The 21737-nt window shown below is 40.5% G+C and overlaps 1 protein-coding gene across 1 annotated transcript in view; it reads left to right on the plus strand.

Annotated features, from left to right (window-relative positions):
• GLDC (glycine decarboxylase) overlaps positions 1-21737 on the plus strand; it is a 99194-nt gene that overhangs the window by 23280 nt on the left and 54177 nt on the right. Inside the window, exons 4-9 of the mRNA XM_082404373.1 lie at positions 6138-6302; positions 10425-10502; positions 11815-11962; positions 12657-12853; positions 14961-15057; positions 20364-20469. Of these exons, the coding sequence (XP_082260499.1) occupies positions 6138-6302; positions 10425-10502; positions 11815-11962; positions 12657-12853; positions 14961-15057; positions 20364-20469 (791 nt within the window). The remainder of the gene's footprint in view (positions 1-6137; positions 6303-10424; positions 10503-11814; positions 11963-12656; positions 12854-14960; positions 15058-20363; positions 20470-21737) is intronic.

Below are 21737 nucleotides of genomic sequence, written 5' to 3' on the forward strand. Positions count from 1 at the left end.
TTAAATTGGTCGCAGTATTGTTTCTGACATAATATTTCACGTTTGAAGCCCTGTTTTTACTTACCTTTAATTCCCTGCATGACCAGTACCATCATCTAGGAGGAGCCTAACTTCTATGAGCACCAGTTAGCAAACCCAGATGGGTTTCATGTGGGCGGCCCCCTTCCTGTTTTTGTAAATTTTCATTTCCCAGACTCTACTGAGTCCCTGCTCATTCCCCTCCCCACTCCCTCATTCTCCCTTTAAAACATCTAGTCACCTCTAAAACACACACACACACACACACACACACAAACACACAGAGAAACATGCAGCCCCATCTAAGATTACAAACGTTGACAATTTTGACATTTTAGAGAGTAAACCTGATACCCTACGTAATTTTAAACTTTGCACAAGGTGTTCTTAGTACTAGGAATAGATGTACTGTTTTGACTACTTACCATATGTGAACTTACACTCTGAACTTACACTCTGTTTGAACTTACAGTCAAACAAACATAGCGGTTTCTGTGTGTTTGAGTCTGTGAGTGAATATGTGTTGGGCCGTCAGCACAGCGGGCCTTCATCTGGTGCCTAAAGCCCAGACCTGTAGGTCTGAGGACCAAGACATGTGTGTAGCTCAGGGCATAGGTTAGACTGGGTGGGAGGCACAGCGCCTTTGCATCTTTTGTCTGCTTTTGCATAAGTGCAAAGGTAGTCCTGATTGGTGAGGGTGTTTGTCCTAGATGCAGTGATTCACATCTCATCATTATAGAAGCCAGATCTGTTGGCCTAATCACTCCTGCATTGCTTTTGGTTTCAATATACTCCATTTCTTTATTAATAGGAGAACAGGAATGAACTGTCAAAGAAGTAGTTTTTCTGCTTTGTGTGTGTGTGTGTGTTTGTGTGTGTGTGAACACGTGTGAAGGTATTTGTATTGCTGAGGGCTTCTTTTCCCCTGGGGTATTGGTAAAAGTTTGGATGGTAAACTCCAAGTTTGATTTCAAAAGCAAATGGCCTGTCTCCTCCTTCTTACAAAACAAGCCTCCTAAGTACATGAATGGGCTGCAGCATTCCAGCTGTCTGAATACTGGCCAGCTGTCTTCGCTCTTGGTGGCCGCACAGAATATTCACCATATTGCTTCCTGGCTGTGAGTGGATATGTTCATTTACTTTTAGGATCCGCCAGAGTTTTGAGAGGGAGACAGTGTTGTTCTTTGCTTTTCAGTTCTGGTTTTGGGGTGCATTTTAAGTATTGTTCCTTTGCATTCTCCGAAAGCTGATCTGAAACAGAGGGTGATACTGGCCCATGCCAGCCCTGATAGGGAGGGCTGTGCACATGAGCGTGGGTAGACTTCACATTATCACCCTTCTGAATGGTTGCCATAGAGATGGAACCAACAAATTCCGGTGACGTGAGGTGAAAATAAATGGGTAACATAGCCTCCAGAGAATACAAACATTTGGGCTCTTACAAGAAGATTTACATTAGGCCTAGAATATATTTTATGGGGTCTACTTTTTGAAATTTTCTATTGCTGATAATATCAGTTAACTAATATCAAAACACTTACATTTCCCTTGTGACTATTTCTACTTTGTGTAATGTTGGCACTGGGATTAAATGAGAGAATCTCATGAATGTTTGTCTTCCTGCAACTCCCCCACGCCTTTTTTGGTTAAAATCGTAGAGAATACTGATTATTTTGGAATAAATGTTAATGCCATGTTGAATATATCATGCATCCTTTTTGAGCGGAACAGAATGCCTTCTTGGATATGCAGATACTTTTTGGGTTTTAATATTAAAATATATCTAGAAACAGAAATCAATTGAGTTAAATATCAGTTGGAACATAGAAATTGTAGATTACGGACATTTTCTTGATCACTGTTTTGCCTGAGGCAACTAAACCCTTTTATGCAGGATGGCAGGCCCTGTGCTAGCATTTTTCTCCTGAAATGAGGGTTTGTTTAGTATCTCCAGGCTTGAGACTCACCAATCCTTGTCCATTAATAGATGATTTTTAAGACCATTTATGTCTGTTTATTAGTGTAAAAAAAAAGTGTGGATTATAAAAGAAGTTTACAAGTAAAAGAAGTAGGATCATGTATTTCTCATCTCTGCAAGAAAAGTTTTAAAGCTCTCTCCTTTTAGCAGTGCTAATTAGCATCAGCCTAAGCTTGGACTTTGAGCAAGGAGAGAAAGGCTGAACAAGGGAGGGGGAATATTAAATCCCAAAGTCTGTGAGCAAAGGAATAGCATGGTCTCAGGTATGAAGGACTGTGTTTGGGAGGTTTGGGGCTTTTTCTTGCAGGTAACTGGGGAGTCATCCCCATTTGAGCAGGAAAGTCAAACAAATACATTTGCACCAGAAATATTAGATAATTTCCTATTTTAAGCACTGTGCTAGGCTAGTAAGGCAACAAAGGGGTGGATATAGGACGTCGGAAGGAAGACTAATGGCAATTGGTCATCATTTGGGCCTAAAAAAATCTGGAGTTTTTACCTTGAGAATTGGCATGAGAGTGGTAACTTTGAAGGAATAAGAATATTTAAGAAAAGAAACTACCTTGTTTGGCGATCTGGTTGGAGGAAGGATAGGGAATGTGATGCTGACATGGGATGTGATGAATTTCCAGAAAGAAATTGTTTCCATGTAGAACTATCTAATAATATCTGAATAGAAGTATGAATAAATCCTTTGGGAGAAGTCTATGAGTGTTTAAAAAAAAAATTTCTAAGACCGGAACAGAGGATAAAAACTTTTCAAAACAACCAGCATTTGGGAAGGACTTTACCATTTCCAAAATGCTTTATGTATGTTAATTGGACTTGAGTGTTAAGATAATATCTGATATGGGTGATGTTATCTCCATTGATGGCCAAGAGAAATTGGCAGGGAGAGGTTTAGTGACTTGTCCCAGTTCACAGGTAATAAATTAGAGAATTTAGGTTGACACCCAGAGCTTCTTAATACTTAGCATTGGTGAAGATACAGGGAAACCTGTGAATCACTGTATTACTTAAGGGAATACAGAATGGTGTGAACTGTCTAGAGAAAAACATGGCATATGTACCGAAAGATTTGAAATTGATTATCGTACACCTTATGATTTGAAATTCCATATCTAGGGATTTATCCTAAGGAAATAATACAAAGATAAGGATGTTCACTGTTATGCTATTTCTAATATTTAAAAACCAAAAGTAATATTCAACTTGAGGGGAATTTATCCTAAGGAAATAATACAAAGATAGGAATCTAGGAATTTATCCTAAGGAGATAATACAAAGATAAGGATGTTCACTGTTAACGCTATTTCTAATATTTAAAAACCAAAAGTAATGTTCAACTTGAGGGGATTTGTTAAATAAATTATGATAAATGATTTAATAACACATAACAATCAAATGCATATTTCTGAATAATATTTAAAGTTATTAGAAATTGTCCATGGAATAATGTTAACAGAAAAAAAATTGAGACGCAACTTTATACAGAGTACCATCTTACTTTGAAGTATAAATATGATTGTGATGTCAAAAAGAGACTGAAATTAATTAACCTGATTGTGGTAGTCATTTCACGAAGTATACATATATCAAAACATCATGTTGTACACTTTTAATATACACATATTAAGTGAATTATACTTAAGTATAAATGAATTATACTTCAATAAAGCTAGAGAAAAAAAAAGAATGTATATAGAAAAGTCACAAATTAACAGGAAAAGGGGCAAACAACACAACAGAAAAATGAGCAGGAAAAGAAAAAGAAAAAAAGACTGAAAAGAAATGTACCTAAATGTTAACTATTGTTATCTTGGAGTTCTGGGATTATGGGTGATTTTATTTTCTCAGTAGTTATCTCAATTTTCCAACTTTTTACAAAGAGCATGCATCACATAATCAGCAAAAAAAGGTTGTAAACATGTTCCTGACACACAGAAGATGGTTAATAAATGGTAGCCAATGTCTTTAAAATTTAGAACATATAATAAAAAGAAAGTAAAAGTTATGGTTAATCTTGCCACCCAGAGAAAATCACTGTTACATTTTGGTTCACGTTTTTACAAATTTACAAAAATAGGATTGTAGTATTTTACATTTTACTTTTTAAATTAATGTATCATGAGCATCTTCTATGTCAGAAAATATTTTTACATATCATTTTCACAATCCATAGTATTATATGCATATTGTCTATTTAATTAATTAAATTAATTATTTAATCATTTTCCTTTTAATAGAGAGTTTGTTGCTCATTTTTCAACATTCTGTTCAGTGCTGTGATGAATTCTTTGCATGGGCTAGCTGATACATATGCATGCTTGTTTGTGTATGTGTGTGTATAAGTTTGTGTGTCTGTCCGTATGCCAAATAATGATTGTGAGTAAAATGAAAATTTCGTGTTAGCCAGGCTATCTAAGCATATGTCTTTGTGGTGGCAGAGTAGCTGTGTATGAAGATCTTATCTGATCTGAGGTCACAGTGGCACCTTGCCTGTGCCTCTTGTGTGCCGTTTCTGCTGAGATGCCCTTTCTACTTTGTCTACATTATGTATTGTGTGCTTCATTTATTCCAGTTCACCACCCGCTTAGAATTTGGCAAACTGATTTACAGTTGCTAAGCCAGGCTGTTCAAGGAATTAATTTAAGCAAAAACATACTCTGCTGTACAAACACACACACACACACACACACACACACACACACACACACACACACACACACACACACAACTATACCAATGAAAGTTTCAGGGAAATTATTTCAAAGTCTTGACATTGTACTGCTTGGTAAGGCAATCTCCCTCACTCTATTCCCCCTCAAAGGTAAGAAGACATTGATTTCAAAGCCTTCAGAAAAGAAAAAAGAAAAAAAAAAGGTGGAAATATCCTGAACGTGATTACCAAATCAAGAGAGAAGGAAAAGGGGTTGAAAAAAATTTTTTTTTCCTAATACTCTTCAGGCTTGGAAGAATGAAAACAATAGAGATATGAAACAGTGTTAATCTCATGTGGGAGCATAGCCCCCAATCTGACACACTTTGTTAGTACAGTAATGGATTCTTGGTGAAAAGATAGCAGCTCTTTCCAAGTCCTCAGCCACCCTCTCTCCTCTTATTTTATTTTCTTTAAAATATTTATCACTCTGAAATGATTTTATGTATTTTTTATCTCTTTTTCCCCACTACAATATATTTTCCTTGAGATCAGGGACTGTTACCCATCTTGCTTCTGATGTGCCACCAGAAATTATCATAGTTTTTGGCACTTAGTAGACATGCAGTAAATATTTGTAGGATGAGTGAATGAATGAAGGGATGAAAAAAGTGATGAAGTCACTAAGTGGGTTAACTCTCATACCTAAAGACACATTTTTGGCTAATAACTGGAGGATTTTAAGGTTAGCATTCATGTCTACGCTGCCTTCTAACCATTAGTATTCTTGAATTTTGATAGGTATGGAGTTTACTACTTCCATAGACTTTTAATAACTGGATAGTGACAATTCTTTTTTTTTTTGGCTGTGCCACGCGTCTTGTGGAATCCTAGTTCCCTGACCAGGGATTGAACCCGGGCCCTTGGCAATGAAAGTGCGGAGTCCCAACCACTGGACCGCCAGGGAGTTCCCAACAATTCTTAAATAGACCTCTATTAATTTTTTAGGAGCACATAGAACTTCTGGTTAGTATAAACAAAGCTCCTCTCCCCCAAAACCAAAAGTTTCGAGTATTAGATATTAGATTCTTGGATACTTTTCTATTGTGAACCGTGGTTGTGGTGAGCTTTTTTTTTTTTTATTCTGTTTATAATATCATAGGCAGTCTCAAGTGGATTTTAAGAGCCAACTTACAATACAACATACTTACAATAAGATCATTAAAATAGAAATGTAAGATTAAGTAATTTAGAGGGATAGAAAAGTAAGTACTGATTATCCCCAAAGGATAATATTGTTACTATGATTTAATGCTGAGCTTCCTTACAAAAGACAAAAAGGAAGCTTATTGATGTATTATATGATTCTCAAGAGAGGCAAACTTAATTTTCAGATACTGAATTCTAAAATGAAGGTATTTCATGAGCTTTTTCTGAATAGTGGATTCACAGTTTGGACATAGTGTTTTGGGTCCCTTACAGGATCACCCAGTATACTCCGTACCAGCCAGAGGTGTCTCAGGGGAGACTGGAGAGTTTACTCAATTACCAGACCATGGTGTGTGACATCACAGGCATGGACATGGCTAATGCATCCCTGCTGGATGAGGCCACCGCAGCTGCAGAGGCAATGCAGCTCTGCCACAGGTGAGAGGCCCAGCATGAGATTCCCTCAGGGGGAGGGACGTCTTCTAGCCTCACAACTGCTGTGCAGACGGGGGTTCCCCTGCTCCGTTCAGTGCCCAGTGACTTTGTCCCTCTTTCCCTCTCTCTCTCTTTCTCTTCCCTGCCCCCTCTTTCTGTTTATCACACACACACACATTTGTATCTATGAGATATGTTGTATCAGTATCATTATACCAGTTAGTTGAGGTAACAAACAGATGTGAAATATAGTGCATTTAAAAAAGCCACTGCTGTTTATTGTTTAACATTATGAAAGAAAGACATTTTGCTCTTCACATACATAATGTTAAGTTCAGGGATGTTACAGCAACTCCGAGATAGTATCAAGGACCAATGCCCCTCTCTCTTTGCCATCGTTAGTGCGAGGCTTTCATCCTGTAGAATGAAGAAAAACATACAACCTAAAAGTTGCAAGTTAAGTTTTATTTGGGGATCTTACTAAGGATGAGAGCCCCAGAGACAGTCTCTCACACAGCTCCGAGGAACTGCTCCGAAGAGGTCAGGGAGGAGCCAGAACATGTAGGAGTCTTTTGCTGGAAAAAACCATGCAGTCGAACATCAAAAGATGACTGCTAATCACAAAGAACAGACATCTCAGGTTAATGATGTGAGTGCTTTTCAACATATGGGAAGATGCAAGAGTTTGGGCTCATTGAAATTATTCCTTAGAAATGCATCTTAACTATCTTGGGCCAGTCTCCAAAGCAGATAATACTTCCTGTTTTTCTCCATCCTGAATTCCTCTCAGGGTGCACCATCAGTGGGCAGCTACAGTGGCTAATGGCTTGATCCTTGTAGAACTGGGATGGCGGGCAACATTTTTTGTTTACTGCAGTGGCAGACAACAGTCCCGTCCACAGTCCTCCTGGTCACAAGATGACTGCTGGAGCTCTAGCCATGACGCCTGCATTCAGGAAGAAGTAAAGGGTACTTCTAGCGAAATAAGCTCTCTTTAAATAGTGTTTTGGAAGCCTCCACTCAACAATTTACTTATGCTTCATTGACCACCCCTACCTACAGGTGACCTGGGGAAATGCAGTTTTTTTCAGATGGGCACATTGCCGCCCCCTACATATTGGGGTTCTGTTACTATGGGTGACAGGGAGAATGGATATTGGGTAGGAACTAGCAATCTGCAATGTAATATGTAAATAAGTATCACCCTCTTTTATGAAGAATATTCTTCTCAGGTTGTATTTAATGTTTTATAGCTTGCTTTCTTTTTCTATTTAACAATATTTTGTGAACATTTCCCCATTTCTTTAGTCAGCTCTCTAAACTGTGGCTTTTATTGGCTACATAGCAATATTCATTTGCGTGGAAGTACCATAATTTATGTAACCTCACCTCTCTTGTTATACATTGTTTGTTCCCATTTTTCACTGTTATTAATGGTATTTTTGTGCATCTGTAGGATAAATCTTTGTCAAAAGTTCTGATTATTTCCTGAGGATGCATTTCTAGGAGTAGAATTGCTGGGTCATGGTTAACTTTGGTTAATATTTAGTTAATAATCGTTCTCCAGCTCCTCACCTTCTTTTGTTCTTTGCCTTGAGAATACATTTGAGTTTACCTTCCTTCCAGGTAGAATTCTCATGTAGATGGTCATCTGGTAGGGAAATCTGCCTACATTGATGATGTGTCTGTCTGAGGTTTTGGGGGGCTGGCCCTAGTCGAATCAAGCCATTAGCCACTGCACTGGGTGACTGCAGTGGCTAATGGCTTGATCCTTGGGGAACTGGCGGGCAACATTCTTTGTTTACACTCTGAATGCCCATGTAAGTCTCTTTCTTGGCTTCCACAGTCTTGAGGGGTGGTTAAATTGATTCTGGTACCAATTCCAGTCAGGGAGAGGGGTTCCTCTCACACCTGAAAACAAACGAACAAACATCTGCTGGTATCAGAGAATTCAACTCAATCCTGACACCATCTACCTGGAGATGGCATCAGATTCCACAGGTTAAGGGCTCAGTTTTATAAAACTGCGCCCCCCCCCCAACCCCCGCCCCTGCCCTACTTCAGCTACAAGTCGCAAGCCCAGGTTGTTACTTGTGCCTCTGACCAACTGGCTGTAGATTGGGGTTCCAACAACCCCCTCCAACTCAGGATACCATTCTCAAGTACAGGTTGTTACCTGTATTCCTCGACTGGAATTTTCATGACCCCCTCCTCAGAGCAGCGCACAGAACTCAGAGAAACATTTTACTTACTAGAAGCAGTTTATTATCAAATGATATAACTCAGGAATAGCCAGACAGAAGGGATGCATAGGGCTGGGTATCTTGAAAGGGCTCAGAGCTTCCATGCTCCCTCAGAGATCCCCATTCTTCCCAAATCTCCTCATGTTCACCAGTCCAGAAGCTCTCCAAATCCTACCCTTTGGGTTTTTTATGGAGGCTTCATTACATAGACACGATTGATTAAATCTTGGCCATTGGCAATTGATTCAGCCTCCAGCCCCTCTTCCTACCCTGGAGCTCAGGGTGTAGAACTGAAAGTTCCAACCCTCTAATCACACGGTTGGCTCCTTTAGCAACCAGCCCTCATTCCTCTGTGGGATGCAAAAGGTCACCTCATTAACATTACAAATGACACCTTGATCACTTTTCACACTTAAGAAAATTCCAGTGGTTTTGGGAGCTGTGAGCCAGGAACTGTGGACAAAGACCAAATATATATGAGAAATATATCTTGGTCATCTGAATGATCAAATATTTATTTCCTATAAATCACAGTGTTGCAGTTGTGAACCTCGAACTCACTGGGCAGATGTGGAGGCCTCTAAGTTCCAGGCCCTTCTGCTTCCCAAGCAGTCCCAGGGGTGGGTTCAGGCTCTTCTTCCGGTCATCTTAGGGTCATCTTAGGGACAGCCGGAAAGGAATGCCATTTCTATTCTACTCTCAGCTTTTCACTCCTTTTCACCTTCTCTCTTCCTCATCTACCTTCTCGCTGCTCTCCCATCCCCCACCTCCATCCCCTTTTTCTGAGTAAGAGCTTTCATCTCACACTTGCAGAAGCTGAGACCTTTGTAGTTGATGGGTCAGGGGTTCTCTCCTGAACTTAATAGAGTCACTGGGCTACGGCACACTCTGCAAGTGCTTGATTTGCTTCCTCTCTCTTAATTCTCATACCTTCCATCCTGCATTTAATTTTACCCTTGAGAAGCAGCCTTGTGTTTCTTATTTTTAGGAAATAGCATTGTTTTCTTCAATAGCACTGTTTTTGTTTCCATCCGAGGTCATTTAGGCTTAGATAGCTCTTCTCTCCAGAGTTATTTAGATATAGACTTTGAAGAGCTTTGTGCATTGGACAGTTAATTTTGTATCTCCCAACTCTACTTACTGTATTGAATTTATGCTTATTATAAGAATAATACCTGTTCATAGTGGAAAATTTCAAATAGTAGAGAAGGATATAATGACAAGTAAAACTTTGCTGTTTCTCAGTCCCATTCCATTGAGAAACTTGCTGTTAACTGGTCATGTGGATCTTTCTTTTTATGCAATATACTTGTATCCTCCACTCATTTCTTTTTACCCAGATGCGCTTGTGATACACAAAGTGTTATGCATCCCCATCAGTTTTGTTTCCTGAAACTATGGACTGTTAGAGAACTTCCTGAATTTGGGTCTTAGACCCAACGCAGTTCCTTCCATAGCTGTGTGGTACCTGCACGTATCACAACCTATCTGAGTTCTTCTCCGCTTCCTTTGAATGAGGACACTCGGTTTAGATAATCTCTAAATGCTCCTTTGGCAATAAACTTCTCAGATGATTTTATCTAGAAGACTTAGTTTTTTGTTCCTACTCGCACCTAATCACTACCCTTTTCTTTCTTTTTCCTCATAGTATATTTTAAAAAATTTAAACCAGTTTAAGATTGATTTTGCTAAATGGGGTTAGAATGGGAATTGGATTTCAGTGAAATTCGAATCAGGAAATGTCACTATTAGTTATTAATGACTCATTATTTTTTATCCTATGCTCAGACTTTCCTTAAGTACCATCTTTGCTTTGCATTCTTAGAAGATACTCTGATTTCTTTAATGTTCGTGTTTGAATTGTGATTTTTCTTTTCAACAGACACAACAAGAGGAGGAAGTTTTTTGTTGACCCTCGTTGCCACTCACAGACAATAGCTGTCGTCCAGACTCGAGCCAAGTAATTAATTGTATTTGTATTTTGAACTCAGGGATAATGTTATGCTCATCTCTGCTGTTTCTTCCTCTAATTTCCAAACTGACTGGAGTTGAGCCTGGTTTAAGCTGGGGCTATTGAATTTTACTTTCCCTCCCACTTTCTTCCCATGACCTCGCTGGTAAGTAAGATGTGTTAGAATGCAGGGAAAAATACACAGTGGGTTTGGTCACCTTTGCTTTATATTTTACAAAAAGAACACATTGTTTTGTGTTCTTTTTTTTAAAAAGAAAATTAAGAATATTAAAATTGTTTCAACAGTGTTTTGAAAAGTTTGAAAAGCACAGGGTAAAAATGGAACTCTCACACAACTGTTATGATTTTGTATATATTCCTGCAAACATGGCTCATAGGGAATCCACATAATACCTAGTATAGTATGATGTAGATGAAAGCATATTATTATTATTTTTTTTAATTTTTTATTTATTATTTATTTATAATTTTTCTTTTTGGCTGTGTTGGGTCTTCGTTTCTGTGCGAGGGCTTTCTCTAGTTGTGGCAAGCGGGGGCCACTCTTCATCGCGGTGCGCAGGCCTCTCGCTATCACGGCCTCTCTTGTTGCGGAGCAGAGGCTCCAGACGCTCAGGCTCAGTAGTTGTGGTGCACGGGCTTAGTTGCTCCGCGGCATGTGGGATCTTCCCAGACCAGGGCTCGAACCCGTGTCCCCCGCACCGGCAGGCAGACTCTCAACCACTGCGCCACCAGGGAAGCCCCATATTATATTTTTTAAGTGCTGTAATCAGATAAAACAAACACAGAACAACTACCACATGTGGGTGTGTTTGCTTTCTCCTTGTAAAAGCCTTTCCCCCTGATCCCATACCACCATTCCTTCAGAAGTGGTTTTCTGACATATGATAGGAATTAGATAGTTGCAGGAACCTAAGGAAGGTCTTCTTCCTTGTCTTACTGAGGTTTTCCATTCACCTAAGACCTATCCAAGGTCAAAGTGGCAATGGCTCTGCAGTTACAGGTGGTGGTTGTTTAGCCCTAGGAAGGCATGTTTCTGCTCTTGTCTCAGGCACAGATTCTGACAGGAAAGTGGGAGGGGAGGGGCTAACGGTGGCTGCACGTGAGTTGGTGTGAAGCACAGTTACCACTGAAGGGCTGGGTGTGGGATGGGGGTGTGTGCGTGTTGGGATAGGGTAGGGGGTGGGGGCACTGAGGAGGGACACAGCATACGCACGCTCTTATCGTGGAAAAGAAACTGTAGATGATTTGACTTTCCCTGTAAACCAAAAGCATGGTGGTTCTTTGTCTTCTGTCTTTTCAGGTATGCTGGAGTCCTCATTGAGCTGAAGTTACCCCATGAAATGGACTTCAGTGGAAAAGATGTCAGTGGAGTGCTGTTCCAGTACCCAGACACCGAGGGGAAGGTGGAAGACTTCACGGAGCTCGTGGAGAGAGCCCATCAGGCTGGGGTAGGCAAACCTCTCCTTGTGGGGGGTCCATGGAGGTGTGTCTCAACTTTGAATTATTGTTGTTACTCTTTTTAGCATGATTTTTAAAAAAATTTATTTGTTTAATTTCTTTTTGGCTGCATTGGGTCTTCGTTGCTGCGTGCGGGCTTTCTCTAGTTGCGGCGAGCGTGGACTACTCTTCGTTGCGGTGTGTGGGCTTCTCATTGCGGTGGCTTCTCTTGTGCGGAGCACAGGCTCTAGGCGCATGGGCTTCAGTAGTTGTGGCTCGCGGGCTCTAGAGCGCAGACTCAGTAGTTGTGGCGCACGGGCTTAGTTGCTCTGTGGCGTGTGGGATCTTCCTGGACCAGGGCTCGAAACCGTGTCCCCTGCATTGGCAGGCAGATTCTCAACCACTGCGCCACCAGGGAAGCCCTATTATTGTTACTCTTTTTGTTGTGTTTTAATCCACACGTTTATCGCTTGGTAAGGTAAAACTGCCTCCTTCCAACCTCCTTTTTTCAAGTTTGTTTTCTTCACTGGTTCCTGGCACATGGTAGGCACTCAGTAAATATTTTAAATGAATGAATGAGTAAATAAATTTCACAGGATACGAACCAACTCTGCCAGTCTGCCTATAATGGAGATAATTTGCTATCCTTCCACTGGTCTCAGGGAAGATCACAACCTTGTCCATTTTCTCTTGTTTCCTTTCTAGAGCTTGGCCTGTTGTGCTACTGACCTTCTAGCTCTGTGTATCCTGAGGCCTCCTGGAGAATTTGGGGTGGACGTTGCTCTGGGCAGCTCACAGAGATTTGGGGTGCCTCTGGGCTATGGCGGACCACATGCAGCCTTTTTTGCTGTCAGAGAAAGTTTGGTGAGGATGATGCCTGGAAGAATGGTGGGGGTAACAAGGTAAAGCAGCTCATGTTTCTTCCCTTTTATTGTGGTTATGGTTTTCCCTGCTCCTTCTCTTGATCACGGAAGTTGTTGATTTCTCTTTGAATTTAACTGGGCCATTTTGGGTCGATTAAGGAAATGTAAACATAGAGTCAGAAGAGAGAATGTATTTGGGGTATGAATGTTTGGGGTATCAATGCCCTGCCTACCCCCCAACCCCATCCCAACACACACACACACACACACACACACACACACACACACACACACACACACACACCCCATTATCCCATACTTGGCCCTTCTCAAATGCCATGTACCTCTTCTCGAATGCCATGAATTTGTGCATATTTGGAAAAGTATGTGTACAATTTATAGCATATTTGTATTGAAGTCATAGAAATGAATTTTAGATTGATGAAAGTCTTGAGAGACTGAATATTTTAAGTGTGTTTTATATCTAACTAGTTTCTTTCTCAGAAGTATTAACATGCCACATGGCTATGTAAAGACAAGGGCGATAAGACATTACCATGCACACATTGGGTGTGACCTACATTATTTCCTAGAGGCCTGCCCTTTGGCCATTTGAGTAATTTCCAAATGTACTTCCTTGAGTGCTTCTCATTGATGAAAATCCTCAGGTTAAGAATTGAGATGAATGCCATGATTATTACTGTGGAACTTTAGCATATTGTTTTTGACCTTTCATAAAGCTGGGCTATTAATGTAAGTGAAGAGTCTGAATTAGTGAATGATGTGCTGGTGATGAGAAGTTCTGAAATACTTTCACTTTGTCACATGATAGCAAAAGGCACTTTGCTTTTTAATGTAAAAAATAATAGTTTCGGACTTCCCTGGTGGCGCAGTGGTTGAGAATCCGCCTGCCAATGCAGGGGACACGGGTTCGAGCCCTCGTCTGGGAAGATCCCACATGCCACGGAGCAACTAAGCCCGTGAGCCACAACTACTGAGCCTGCGCGTCTGGAGCCTGTGCTCCGCAACGGAGAGGCCGCGACAGTGAGAGGCCCGCGCACCGCGATGAAGAGTGGCCCCTGCTCGCTGCAACTGGAGAAAGCCCTCGCACAGAAACGAAGACCCAACACAGCCAAAAATAAATAAATAAATAAATAAATTTATTTAAAAAAAAAAAAAATAATAGTTTCTTTAAGTATTCTCACATTACATTTTCTTTCAATGATGTCTCTTCACCAGATGAGACAGAGGGTTTTCTAATTTAAAAGAGTTTCATATATCAGTTATCATCTTCTGATTTTTTTTTTTTTTTTTTTTTTGGCTGTGTTGGGTCTTCGTTTCTATGCGAGGGCTTTCTGTAGTTGTGGCAAGCGGGGGCCACTCTTCATCGCGGTGCGCTGGCCTCTCACTGTCGCGGCCTCTCTTGTTGCGGAGCACAGGCTCCAGACGCGCAGGCTCAGCAGTTGCGGCTCACGGGCCCAGTTGCTCCGCGGCATGTGGGATCTTCCCAGACCAGCGCTCGAACCCGTGTCCCCTGTATTGGCAGGCAGATTCTCAACCACTGTGCCACCAGGGAAGCCCTCATCTTCTGATTTTTGTATTGAACTTCTTACCTTTCTGGAAAGTGGACCTGAGAGTTTGATGAAATAAAGGCTAAGACTGCTGAATCTTTATGGTTATCTAGATTTTTAATTGTATTAAGAAAGGAGAAATTTTATTAGAGACAAGTGTTAGGTTGTTAACATCCTTTATTTATAGCCATATAGTTGCTTTAGATTTCTAGTATAGAAATTCTGTTTCCTTTGTCGGGTATTTCCCTTTTCTCTGAGTCTGCCAAGAAGCTCAGAGTGAAGTTTAATCCTCAATCACCATCATTTTATTAGGCTGGGTGATTGCTGGAAAATTTTCTTTTAAAGTTCCCAGCTTATTGTATATATCTCAGTGCCTCAAATCCTCAAAGTACAAACTGAAAATTAACAGTCCCCTTTAGAAGAAGATTGGTTTGTAAATTGTTTCTTTATGGCCTTGCACCTAAGTAATTTTGCTGAATTCACTTCAAGGTGGGAAGGAAAGAAGCAGTTCTGTTTATGGCAACTCCTGGTGCTATGATAATCTGTACTAACTGGATGTTTTATTCTTGGTCCAGAGATGCCAGTGGAAAAGAAGTGTATCGTCTTGCTCTTCAAACCAGGGAGCAACACATCCGGAGAGACAAGGCTACCAGCAACATCTGTACAGCTCAGGTAGATCACATACCTGACCTGCTCACTGAATGTCTTACAGTCTACAGCAATGAGCTACTTGTTGATTTACTGAGTTGTTGCTTCATTCATCCACTGAGCAGTGTGCACACCAAAAATGTCAAGATCTTGTTGGTAGAGAAGCCTTGTGGTCTTGTCAGAATGCCAATACAATGCATTTTACTGTGGTTCCATGTATGCACACCCTTCACCCGTTAGGATCTCTGGCATTCTTGGCCACAGGGCAGGTCCATTATGGGTGGTGACTGGGGCACCTTCTCTTAGGGCTGAGATGGAGGCCCTCCAGGTTAGTGTGAGGAAGGCAACGTGAAGGTGCTTGAGGTGACTGTACTGAGGGGATAGTCCAGATTGGCCAGCCGGTGGTGGCCATGGGGTACTCTTACTGGGAACTCATGAGAGGCATTTCTGAAATGTATGGGATAAAAGAGGAGGAGTTACCTGAACGTTGCCCAAGGTCTCAGGTTAGAGGGAGCAGTGTTTTCTGACATCCAGCCAGTTCCTAGGATCAGGTGGAGGACCACTCCTGAGCATATAATCCATTCTCGGTTCTCTTCCATTCGGGGTCAGGGAAAGGGAGAGATCTCACAGATACCTCAGTAGGCAGTGCAGTGTTCTTCCCCTTAGGGCATAGGCTCACAGCACCACTGCCAGCTTTTAGAAAGCCTCTCCAGGGAGGGAGTAGATGATAAGGTCTTCTTATAGTTTGCTCCATATCCATTGGTTGTTGAAATAGTTTCCTCAGTTGGTTTTCCTGTATTATTTTTTTTTGTCTCAGGGAGGTGGCTGCTTTTCAGGGAAGAGCTCCTCTAGTATCGCAGGAAGGAGCCAGTTGTCACAAGCTTGTCCTCTGTTGACAGCAAATTGATCTTTATGTGATGCCTTTACTTTCTGTAGTTTACCCTTCATTTGTTGAATTCCCTGCTTACGTATCTTCCCTTCGTCTGCTGCTTTCTGCTCATGTTCTTGCAGAACGTGTCTCTCTGATCATAAGTGCACTAAGGGTTTTCTGCTTCAAGGTTTGAATTAATTTTCCAGGTTAACTTGGGCTATCTACAATGAGCAAAAGTTACATTCCTACTTCTTTTTTCCTTCCAGTTCATGGATAGCTGATATTTCATTATTTAACTTGGATCGTAAGAGGTCTCTGTTTTTCAGCAATGAATAACATGATGTTTGCCTTAGAGATAGTCATACCCTGTCTTCTCTGATTTTCACTTTTTTATTCTGGAGATTTTCTAACTCTCAATTGTCTATTTCATCTCATGTGTTTCTTCTCATAACTGGTTGCATGAAACAATTGCTTGTGATGCCAGTGTCATTTTCTTTGTAGGCCTATAATTATTCTCTTTTGTTCGGAGATGACTGATATTTTTTAAGCTGTTCCTTGAGCACTCTATGTCTTTACTCCAGCCTTCTTCTTGTAGCACCTCTTCCATGTTCTTCTCAAGGCTGCCCCATTCCTCTTGAGTGTTGTAGGGTCCACACTGGACTTCTCTTAATTTTGCATCACTGATGGTGCAGAACTTTTTTTTTTTTAATCTCTGAAAATGCATTACTGAATTCTTTAAAAAAAATCTTTCTGTAAACTTGTGACATTTCTACAGGTGTCTGAATTTGCATCATATCTTCTTCTTTATATTCTCTTATTTCTCAACTTCCACCACAAACTTTCATTAGCTTTTTCTAAAGTCCAGGGGTATTGATGTATAATTTACATTTCATTAGCTCTTTTATTGAGATATAACTCTCCATATAATTCACCCATTTAAAGTACACCGTTCAATGGTTGATAGTATTTTCACAAAGTTGTGTAACCATCACCAGCATTTCATTTCTGGATATTTTCATCACCCCTAAAAGAAACTTGTTCCCATTAAGCAGTCACTTCCTATCCTTCTCCCCTCCCTTCAGCCCCTGGTGACCACTTATCTCCTTTCTGTCTCTATGGATTTGCCTATTCTGGATATTTCATATAAATGAGATCATACCATATGTGGCCTTTTGTGCCTGGTTTCTTTCGTTTGAGATAATGTTTTCAAGGTTCATCCACGTTACAGAATTGGGAAGGAAAAAAAAATTTTTCATCTAACCTTCTAGGTTCTTCTAGCTGGTCTAAGAATTAAATTGATATGAGACAGATTAACAGGTGAAAATAACATTTTATACATACATACAGGATCCCCACATATATGAGAGGCTCAGAGACCCCACATACATAAGAAGTTAAAGGACAGAAAAGTAAATAAGGTATACATGTCATCCTGGGCTAAGGAATGGGATAGGGGCCAGGTGCTTCCAAGCATGGGAGGGCCGTTCACTGGATGATAAGAAGAACAAGATGTTTGGTAATTAGTTGTTTGCTCTGCCATATAGATGGGGCCACTTAGATAAAATTTATCTTTGGTAATAACTCCTTTTCTGGGAAGAATCCTCAATTTAAATTCTTCTGGGTAGTTAAGGGAGGAGCAGTAGTTTCTCTTGAGCCCAGAAGGTCTCCATTGCCTGAACTCAAAATAATCCACATGCTAAAGTGGCACATCTTAGGGAGGCCTGTTTGGAACCCCTACGGTATCATGAATCAATACTTCCTTCTTTTTTATGGCTGAAGAATATCCCATTGTATGGATATATCATATTTTGTTAATCCATTCATCAATTGATGGGCATTTAGGTTGCTTCCACTTTGGGGTACTTTGAATAAGGCTGCTATGCACATTTGTGTATAAGTTTTTGTGGGGACATATATTTTCAGTTCTCTTGGGTATATTCCTAGAAATAGAACTTCTGGGTCGTTGGTAACTCTATGTTGAACTATTTGAGGAACTTCCAGACTCTTTTCTGAAGTGGCTGCACCATTTTACATTCCCTCCACCAATATATGAGGGTTCTAATTTCTCCACATTTTCACCTGTACTTGTTATTGTTCCTCTTTTTGGTTATAGCTGTCCTAGTGGGTGTGAAGTGACATCTCACTGTAGGATTGATTTGCAGTGACCTAATAACTAATGATTTTGAGCATCCTTTCATGATTCACTTTTTTTTTTTTTTAATAAATTTATTTATTTTATTTATTTATTTTTGGCTGCGTTGGGTCTTCATTGCTTGCACGCGGGCTTTCTCTAGTTGCGGTGAGCGGGAGCTACTCTTCGTTGCGGCACACGGGCTTTTCATTGTGGTGGCTTCTCTTGTTGTGGAGCACGGGGTCTAGGTGCGTGGGCTCAGTAGTTGTGGCTCGCGGGCTCAGTAGTTGCTCGCGGGCTCTAGAGCGTGGGCTCAGTAATTGTGGTGCACAGGCTTGTGGGATCTTCCTGGACCAGGGCTCAAACCCATGTCCCCTGCATTGGCAGGCGGATTCTTAGCCACTGCGCCACCAGGGAAGTCCCCATGATTCACTTTTGATTACTTTAAGTATCCTAATTATGTTGTTTGTCAGATTATCAAAGAAATTTGAATCTTCTTGGTCTCTCTGTTTCTCTGAACTTCCTTTGATATTCTAATGCCTTACCAAGATTTCTAAAAGTGACTTTATACTTTTCATTAATTTGTTGGTCAGTTGGTTGATATAGTCTCCTGTTTGTAGAAAGAATGATCTCTAGTTTAAAAAGTGACATGAACCAACCTCCAAAAGGCTTCTGTGATGGGAGGCTTCCAGAGCATTCTGTGAACATCAAGCCTGAGTTTTTATTCCCAGGCAGTATAGCCATGAGCCATGATACACTATATTATGGATGTTTTACTTAAGACATGCCCTCTCCATAGCTATAACGTGTTGTGGTTCTTCCGTATTTATTTCTGATTGTTATACAGAGTCCACAAGAGTGTCTGTACTCTCTCTGGCACTTGGTCCAAGAAAGTCTACTGCTGTGTTCTCTGATGTCTTCTTTTCCTCATTTCCTTTATTGACTCTGATTTCACTTTCTGGCATTTTTGCAGTGACCCCAGAGAGATTCCTTCTAGCAGCCTCACAGAGGAAATGTGTACCTAACAAAATAGATCTGATATTGAACATCATCCAACTTTAAAGCACTGTGTTTCTCAGCTGAGTAGTGTTTCTGTTCTGTAATGTGCCCCTTCCCACCTTGGGATGCTTGAACATGAAGGTGGACCTTGAACTGCTGACCTAGTACATTAGGACAGAAGTCACTTTAGTGGGACTGGAAACTCATAGAAACCATGGTGCTGGACCAATGAGATGGGAGGGGCTGTGGGAGAATTGAATGGACTAAGCAGGTGAGGAGTCTGAGACTAGAGTTTGGGTCAGTTACCTAGGGTGATATTGCATGGTTAGAAGGCTGCTTGTTGGTAGGATCTAGGGTGGAAAAGCAGGTGAGGGATAGCGCCAAAAGGAGGAGAGACAGGAGGTGGGCCTCCATGATTTTCCCCCGCATTGGCACTCATTTTGGTTTCTGACCTTTGCCATCCTCTTTTTATCCTCCTCCCTGACCCAAGATGCCACCATAGTGGTCCCTTCCTTGCTGCCTATGCTGGATTCCCTCCCTGAGTCTCTGAGAGATTCTAGTGCCATTCTTTCCTATTCTCTGTCACACTAGAATACACACTTCCCTGTAAATATTTTTGTGAAACTTCAATCAACGGTCAGGAGAGATATCTTTACCTGAGAAAGTGACCTTACTGTCAGCAGGGAATAAGCCAGTAGGTTCTGGTTTTCCCTTCCTAATATATCTCCTGCCAACTCATTTTGGTTTTATTCCCCTGCGTCCTGCATTTTCATCTTTGGTGGTCCTTTGCATAGATTCACCATTCACCTCTTGGTTGGCTGAAATTCACTTTCTAGTGCTTTATTTAAGGCTTCAAGAGAATTATACTCCCTGAGTTCCTGTGTGTTTGAAAATTTTTGTTGCTTTTATCCTTGAAGAACTGTATTATTGAGCATAAAATTCTTAGATCTCACTTTTTTCCCCCTGAGGTCTTTGTTGTTCCACTATCTTCCAACATTAAATATTGCATCTCCATGTCTGATGACAGCCTGATCTTCCCCTTTATGGGTGACATGATTATGTTGCATGGATGGAACGCCTTACTAATGGTCACATTCAAAGGTTTAGTATAGTGGCTCTAGGGTGTCTTGGATGCTGTATTTACCCCTCAGATGGTTGGGCAGGTTATAAATGGTCTCCAACTATCATAGAGAAGGCAGGGAGTCTAATCATTTTGCTTTGTACCTGCTTTTAGTTTTGGCATCTCAAGTCAGAATAACAATCCCTCCCACTGATCATCTTCCATCACATTGTTGAACCTGATTCTTTAAATGCTTTTTGTCGTTTTAGGCTCTCTTGGCGAATATGGCTGCAATGTTTGCAATCTACCATGGGTCCCACGGGCTGGAACATATTGCTAGGAGGGTACATAATGCCACTTTGATTTTGTCTGAAGGTGAGTCAGTTTTCTGTTTTAAAACTTTTGGTTATAACAAGACCGATACATGTGAGTAAATAAAATTGAAAACTCACTGCATGTCTAATACTACATGCAAAATTAAAAGTCAAATAAAAACCTAAGAATAATATTTTCAACATCTATGACAGACTGAGTGTTAATATATTTAATATATTGAGCTCTTCCTCAGTCCCCCCACCCCATACACAAGAAGAATGAACACCCTGAGAGAAAACTGGACAAAGGACATTAAATGTAATTTTAAAAGAAAGTATACAAATGAACATATATAATTTCAACCTCACTATTAATCAAAGAAATGTAAATTGAAAGAATAAAGTAGTGTTTCTCTCATTTCATTGGCAGAGATTAAAAAGAATGCTGATATTGGTATGACTTTTATGAGGGCACTTAAACAATATGTGTCAAAAGCTTTTAAAATGTGCCTACAATTTGATACAGAAATTCTAGGGATGTATCTAAAGGAAATAATCAGATAACGATGTAAAGGGTGTGCATTGAAACATTATTTACAATAGCGCAATCTTGGAAACAGCCTAAACGTCCAATAATAAGTAATTAGTTAAATTATGGTACATAATTTAAGTTTGAATATTATATAGCCATTAAAAATAATGATAGGGGTTTTGATCTGTAGAAAAGCAAAATCTTCATGATACATTAAATTTTTTAAAAAAGGGTAAAGAAGTATATGTATGTGATATATTACACACACACATACACATACACACACTCTTCTAGAGGAATCTATACCAAGAAGTAACCACTAGTTATTTCTGGATGGTGATTATGGTGATTTTTTCCTCCATTTTTATATGTATTTCACAACTTTCTGTAGCATAATAATAAACATTTACCTTTTTTAAAAAAAATAAATTTATTTATTTATTTTTGTCTGTGTCGGGTCTTCGTTGCTGCACGCGGGCTTTCTCTAGCTGCGGCGAGCAAGGGCTACTCTTTGTTGCGATGCGCAGGCTTCTCATTGCGGTGGCTTCTCTTGTTGTGGAGCATGGGCTCTAGGTGCATGGGCTTCAGCAGTTGTGGCACGCAGGCTCAGTAGTTGTGGTGCATGGGCTTAGTTGCCCTGTGGCATGTGGGATCATCCCGGACAAGGGCTCGAACCCATGTCCCCTGAATTGGCAGGCGGATTCTTAACCACTGTGCCACCAGGGAAGTCCTTCTTTTTTTTAAAAAAAACACCGACCAAAACACTGTGTAGGAACAGACCGTAGTAGGATTTACCT

This window comes from Balaenoptera borealis, assembly GCF_965194805.1.
Source record: "Balaenoptera borealis genome assembly, chromosome: 8".
In the NCBI taxonomy this organism is placed as follows: Eukaryota; Metazoa; Chordata; class Mammalia; order Artiodactyla; family Balaenopteridae; genus Balaenoptera; species Balaenoptera borealis.